General features: G+C 45.4%; 1 protein-coding gene across 1 annotated transcript; it reads left to right on the forward strand.

The window, feature by feature from the left end:
• Positions 1-194: 194 nt before the first annotated feature.
• Positions 195-1347, forward strand: LOC112890425 (zinc finger CCCH domain-containing protein 43-like). The gene is made up of 3 exons (XM_025957316.1): positions 195-243; positions 384-688; positions 775-1347. Exons 1-3 carry the CDS (start codon positions 195-197, stop codon positions 1345-1347), a joined length of 927 nt encoding a protein of 308 aa, XP_025813101.1.
• The last annotated feature ends 5731 nt before the right edge of the window (positions 1348-7078 follow it).

The following is a 7078-nucleotide window of genomic DNA, read 5'->3' on the forward strand; positions in this document are numbered from 1 at the left end:
CCGGCCTTGGCAGCGGCGACCTCGGCGACGAAGTGGAGGAGCTAAGCTCCATCGGCGGCCGTGGCTCCATTGCCGGCCGGGCTGGATCAGGCGGCGTGGGCGGCGGCCGTGGCCGGGTTGCGTTGAGCGCCGGTCGTGGCCGTGCTGCCCTAGGCGCCGGCCGTGGATGAGGTGGCCTAGGCGCAGGCCAGGGCATGTCCGATCTTGGCAGCCAGACCGGCGAAGAGATGGCACAGCGCAAAGGCAAGAGGAACGTGCAAGATACGGTAAAAATTTTCCTTCCTCTCGTAAAATTGTTGTTTGAACTGTATAGTGAGCAGGCAACACGAGTAGAGACATATTAGCGCAGATGTTATAAAGTGGGTACTGTCATATTGATCAAGGTGATTCAATTGATTGGACTGATGCAAATACGACGCTTATATGTTCATTGTTTGCCAAACAAGTTAACAAAGGGAATAGACTGAACACCCATTTGAACTCAGTAGGTTATGATGAGGTCATAGAGGATTTTTTCAACCTCATAGGAATTCGTTTGTCCAAGCGGCAAACGAAGAACAAATGGGATAAGTTGAAGCCCGATTTTTTAGTTTGGAGGAAACTAATGAGGAAGCAAACAGGGCCAGGATGGGATAGAGCAAGAGGTGTTATTGATACGGATGATGAGTGGTGGAAGAAGGCAAAAGCGGTGAGTTCTTGAGACTATATGTTATTTATGTTTTTTTAGGGAATTCGTTCAATTATTTTGTAGTAACACCAATTGCCTTCTTTCAGGAAATTCCAGGTTGTGGAAAGTTTAGGAAAAAACCATTGCAAAACAAGGATGATTTGTCAGTGATATTTGGTGATATAATTAATGATCAATCGGATCATTGGAATCCTATGAGCACTAATCCCATCATTCCGCCATCTCAAGAGGTGCCTGGTGACGGTGACAGTGGTAATTTGCATGAGTTCCCTGATGATTGTGACCATGATTCTGCTGTCGGGGATGAATCAGATTATCCCCAAGAGGTTTCTCCTTCTCCTACCATTCTGTTGGCAAACAAAATAAACCAACTAGCCAAGAAACCAAGAATAGGCACAGCACTAGTTATTCAAGAGCAAGTAACTAAGATTGCTGAGTCGGCCTCTTCTTTTACATCTAAAAAATTAGGTGAAGTCACTGTCCAACAAGTCATGGACCTAGTGTTGGAATGTGGGGTAGGCTACGATACAGATGAGCACTATATTGCTACAGAGTTATTTGTGAAGAAGGACCAAAGGGAAATGTTCATGACCTTACCTACAAATGAGATTAGATTTAATTGGCTTCGCAGGAAGTACAATGCCAAGTATAGCAATTGAGGAATAAAATTCTTGCCATGTTTTATTTTTCTTTATTTGAACTATTGTCATTTTATTTATGTTTTGTCATTTGGTCATTGTGGTCTGTACCAAACTATTGTCATTTCAACTATTATTGTGTGATCACTACATTTATGTGTTATCATATGTGTTACTTATTTTATTTTATTATCATATGGCCTGTTATCTGCAGGAAAGTGAGAGTGATAGTGATGACTCTACTGATGAGAGTGAGGTCTTTTGGAATCTTGTTTTGGGTGGTGCAGAAATTGCTCAAATATATGTTGATCTCTACCTTGCTAAAAACCCACCAAGGACATCTGGTGTTAGTGGTACAGGATGGCTGCTAGAGACAATGAATACTCCTGGAGAATGCCACAGATAACTTCGTATGAGCAATGAAATATTTCTGGATCTCCATACTATGTTGGTGGAAAGGTATGGGCTGCAATCTTCTATGCACATGAGCACATATGAGATGCTTGCTATTTTCCTATACACATGTGCTGGAAATGAGTCTAATAGGAAAACTCAAAATAGATTCAAGCATTCAGGAGAAACTATTAGTAGGAAATTTGATGAGATTCTAAATGCTTTGATGGCTATGGCAAGAGATTTTATTAGACCAAAAAATCCTAACTTCTCCACAGTCCATAAAAGAATAAGAGATGACAGACGTGCATATCCACACTTCAAAGATTGTATTGGCGCACTTGATGGCACTCATATCCGTGTTGCACTTTCACCTGAGGAGCAAGTGAGATATATTGGAAAAACGGGTATAGCAACTCAAAATGTTCTAGCAGTATGTGACTTTGACATGCGTTTCACTTATGTTTCCGTGGGAAACCCTGGAGCTATGCATGATACAAGTGTGCTGTACAATGCACTCAGAGTTGATGAAGATTTTTTCCCACATCCTCCACAAGGTAACATACGTGTATTTGACATTATATGTTTAACATTTACCATTAATCCATGACTCTTATTGCTTTATATAAATTTAGGAAAATACCATGTTGTGGATGCGGGATATCCGAATCGTCCTGGCTACCTTGCTCCTTACAAGGGTGAAAGATATCATATACCGGAATGGCATAGAGGTACCGAACCTAGGACTCCTATGGAAAGGTTCAATCGGGTTCACTCATCTATCCGCAATGTGATTGAGTGATCTTTTGGATTATTGAAAATGAAGTGGCCAATTCTTTGGAAGATTCCACCATATCCCATGTACAAGCAAAAAATGATTGTTGTGGCTACCATGATCCTTCACAATTTCATTCGTGAGCATGGAGGTGAAGATGAAGACTTCGCTCGATTTGATCATGATCCTAATTTTATTCTTACAATACCGGAAAGATACAACAAATATGCCGTTCCACAAGTGGCGCGCGATGGTTCAACTTCCGCGGTCAACGCCCCAACTATGGATGCCTTTCATGATGAGTTGGCCACATCACTATCTATCGCTTGGAATTAGTTTGTAATAAAAATATTAATTTTATACCATAGTTATTACGATCTTTAATATTATTTGGTTGAACAATGATATTGGAACATTATTGTAGCAGCGGAAAAAACAAACCAACCCTTCATCCAACTACCATGGGCAAAATAGACTATTCCTACCAAGTTCTCATATTTCTGGAGCTGGAGCACCACAATCTCCCAAACACGTACGTCAGCTCCAAGTTTGCTAGAAAAGATGGAGTGGAGCTGCTAAAAGGTGGAGCTGGTGGAGTGGAGCTTGTTTTTGTGGAGTGGAGTGCTCCCAAACGTGGCCTAAATACCATCGCCAGTTATAACTAAAGACCTGCGCATATGACAAGCACTAACAAGTTCATGCAAGGTGGGTTGTCGTGGCTTTAGATAATTCCTCATATTGCCGTGATTAATTAAAAAACTCTTTTTGGTAGAAAGAAAATAGAATCACACGCTAGTGTGGAAGGAGAGAAAGTTTAGCCAAGTCCGATCCCATCCCTTCAATTTAATCTATCCAAAGTTCCAAACCCGTTCAACGACTTGGCTTGGGCGACGTAAGCACTCCAGCAAACTATAAGGATCAGCATGCATACTTTATGCATTACGTCTCTAGTGAACGATAGGTTGTTGCAAGGAAGTTGGAAGGGAATTTGCCCCAAGTCTCCATCTTCTTTATTTATTGTTACTATTTGCGAGACGACGCTTGCACGAAATTCTCGGCCTCGCACGCTTTTTATGCAAGCGTGCAGCCGAGGAACACCACACAAAGTTCTCGTCCGTGTCATTGTGGCCCGTGCTACTATTACCGATGTACCATCAATCGTTCGATCCCTGTCACTGCGAGATGACAGAGATTTGAGGGCACGCAACTCAGTACTTGTCCTGATTTCCCTTCAAATACAATAAGCCAGCGCACTTGGCCTGATTTCCCTTCAAATCTGTCAATCAGGCCCAGATCAGGTGGTGCTACGCATGAAAATGAAGCCTGAGATTGTGCATCAGCTCCACCTCGATGGTTCAGACCAGTTGGGTGTGTTGATTTCTCGAAGCGATTAGCTATTACTTTGGCATAGAAAAAGTTTGTCGTCTGCATAGGCCAAAGGATACGCCAGCCCAGCAACGAATGAAAAGAAAAATAGTGGCCAAATGATTAGCTATTACTTCCGCACGATGTGAAGATAACATTCCATTGTGGCGTGTGCCAGGATTTAGTTGTTGTAGACTTGTAGTAGAAGCGAAGAGAACCGGTACGTGGAGTTAAAGTCCAGATAACGAAAGTCAGCCTACTATATTTATACAACGAGCAAACAAATTCTCTAAAAAAAATTACTCTCTCTATATAGTTAAGAAATAGGTTCAGTCGTGAGCAAATGAGTCCACATCACCGAATAATTATAGTTTATAAAGCAAACCAGCATCACGAATGTCACACCCGATTTATAAGAACATGAACCGAGCAATCATATATGCGCTAGGATCAAGTCACGCATATATACAACAGAATCATCAAGATATCACAACACGTATCTCGGAATAAAAGCGTATAAATTATAAATGAATATCTTTATTACAACTGAATCAAGAATCAGTTCAAGAAATGCGGAAGCGTAAAATAAATACATGAAGAACAGGGTGCCACAGGGACGTCGGCTGGGAGACAACGCCTAGAAATCGTCGAGTCCGTTGATGTAGTTCTCCATGTTGCCTGGTACTGAGCAGCAGTCGAAGATATCCCAAAGAGAACAGAAGAGTAGAGGAGGCAAGTGTGAGTACACAACTTGTACTCAACAAGTATAACACAAACTATGAGGCTCTACGGTTAGCTGACTCAACTGCATTAGCTTTTAATCTTGGTAAATTTTATTAAAGCTATTTACTACAAGTGGATGAATTACTATAACCCAAGTTGCATAATAATTAATCAAAATTAATTATGAGTCTACTGAAGACCAACCCAAACCACCAAGGGTAAACCCCACTAATCAGACGGAGGATCTGGGCCGCTCATGACCGTGAGTACGGCTAGTATACCAGTTTTACACTCTCGAGAGGTTGCACAACTTTACCCACAAGTCATGAGCTACGCTAGTTGTTCATCACATTTCCTTAGGTGAGATGACTAGCAAGCACACTACGAGACCGTTACAAAGGATCACGTTAGTAAGGTGTAACCGCTAAGGTTTCTGGATCAGCGACGATGGGGCCCACCTCACGGGGGTACAAGCACACAGCACAGACCAAGCCGGAGGAGCAGGGACCATTGAAGCTTACCACCCCTCTTGCCCCGCAGGTAAGTTACTCCCAAATCAAAATGACCTAATTAGTAAGTCAAGACTGTCCCATTCCAGTCTTGTGGTTGCGCGGTTGTCCCATGTTGTCGCTCTATGAACCGGTCCTTAAGGAGAGTGGCCAACCAAGCACTAAGCACCGTGCTGGCCCCCTAAACCATGTTTCTAACAAAAACATATTTTAATAAGACGTGAGCCACTCAAGAACACAGCACAGAGGGCCACTCTCAGAATAAAGTTGCATATAACCATTAATCAAATTTAATTAAAAAGGACCGTTATGTGTGAGAGCGTAGCACCTAGCACAACTAACCAAAATGCAACCCAAGGTATATATATAAAGGATAAGGTGGCTAGGAAGTCCTTATAGCCATACAGAATCAAAAATTATATTTAAAAGTGATAGTATGTTCATGTTATACTTGCCTTCCTCAAAGTTCTCCTGCTGCTGCTCAAAGGGCTCTGAAGAAGGTGGCTCCTGGTACTCCTCCGATGGCTCAACGTCTACTCATGATCGCAACGCCAAAACATGGTCCACACATGCACATACAAACAATGGCAAAAGATAAGAAATAGTACAACAATACAGTAAAACAGCACACAAAACTAAGCTAAAACTATTCTACACGTTACAACGATCGCGTGAGCACGAAAATCACCTAAAACGGAGCTAAGACGCGAAAACTAGGGTTAAAACAAGGTCCAGGGGCTTTTCTGTAAGAAAATAGGAGTTCTAGGGGGTTTTGCGCAAAAACTAAGGGCTTAAACCTAATTAAAGGTTAGACTTAGGGTCTAACACGCAAAAAAAATACAAGGCATGGACGGCGGGTACTAATTCTAGGAAGCTCAGAGGCCTAAACCTTAAAAACAGGACCTAACTGTAATTACTTTTCAACTAGGGGTGGACTGCGGGTTGATTCCTGGAAAGCACAGGGGCTCTTTAGCAAAACTGGCATGGCTGAAGCGATATCCTTTAATCTAGGCCACCGGATCTCAATCTAACGGCTCAGATCTAATCCTACCCGCAAAGCAGTATCTACACGTCTCAGCCGTTGGATCTTGATCCTACGCTCCGGACCCGATCTACTCTTGATCCAATCCCGACCGCTGGATTCCAAAATGACGGCTCAGATTTAAAACGGAGCCGAACTGGTATCGGGGAGTCTGGTCCACCGGATCTGGATCCGAGGGCTCCCACCCTACTGGGGTTTGGACCTAATCGGGAGCGCTGGCTGCGAATCGGACGGCTCGCGGGGTTTGGGGCGCGGGGTGGCGGCGATTATTCACCGGAGACAGCTCCCGCGGTGGAAGTTCGCCGGAGCTGGGCGATCTCGGTGCTCCGGGGGTCAAAACTACTCGAGCTTGGGTCTGGAAGGTTCAGCGCAGCATGCGTGATCCACCTGGGGCTACTGCGGTGCTTGGGAAAGCTCGGGAAGGAGGAATCGACGGCGGGGCGGATCTGCACAGCGGCGCCCGCCGGCGCGCGGTGTTCTGGCCGCTGGGATGACCTAAGATCTACCACAACCAGCGCAAAAGGGGCAGGGAGGCATACTGGTGCTCACCGAGGGCTTGAGGCGGGCTGGAACGCGGCGGAGGATGGCCGGCGACAAAGGGCAGGCGGCGGAGATGATCGGTGCTCGTGGGGAAGGTCGACGCAGGGGCGCTCCGAGGTGCTGGGCTCCTTGGATCGCCTCGGGGGGTTCCTGCGGAGGTGCCGCGGGGGTTAAGAAGGCCTGCGGTCCACCGGAGGTGAGCAATTGCGGCGGTGGGCAGTGCTCACCTGAGGCGGTCCTCGGGGAAATTCCGGCCAATGAGCGGGCCGGGTTCGCGGGTGAAGGGCTCAGGAGCTCCCAGATGATGAGGCGGAGCTGCTGCGGAGCTCAGCTGGGTCGAGGGTGCGGCGGAGCGGCTAGTCCACGGCGGTGCAGGAGAGGCGATGCGGCGGAGCAGGAGAGCGG

Source organism: Panicum hallii, chromosome 4, assembly GCF_002211085.1.
Source record: "Panicum hallii strain FIL2 chromosome 4, PHallii_v3.1, whole genome shotgun sequence".
NCBI lineage: Eukaryota > Viridiplantae > Streptophyta > Magnoliopsida > Poales > Poaceae > Panicum > Panicum hallii.

What these genes read in the sequence shown, in the direction of transcription:
- LOC112890425 (XM_025957316.1), top strand. Translation starts at nt 195, where the DNA reads ATGTCCGATCTTGGCAGCCAGACCGGCGAAGAGATGGCACAGCGCAAA. An exon ending in AGAGATGGCACAGCGCAAAG is followed by an intron (nt 244 to 383) that starts GCAAGAGGAACG and finishes ATATTGATCAAG; the next exon opens with GTGATTCAATTGATTGGACT. An exon ending in GGTGGAAGAAGGCAAAAGCG is followed by an intron (nt 689 to 774) that starts GTGAGTTCTTGA and finishes GCCTTCTTTCAG; the next exon opens with GAAATTCCAGGTTGTGGAAA.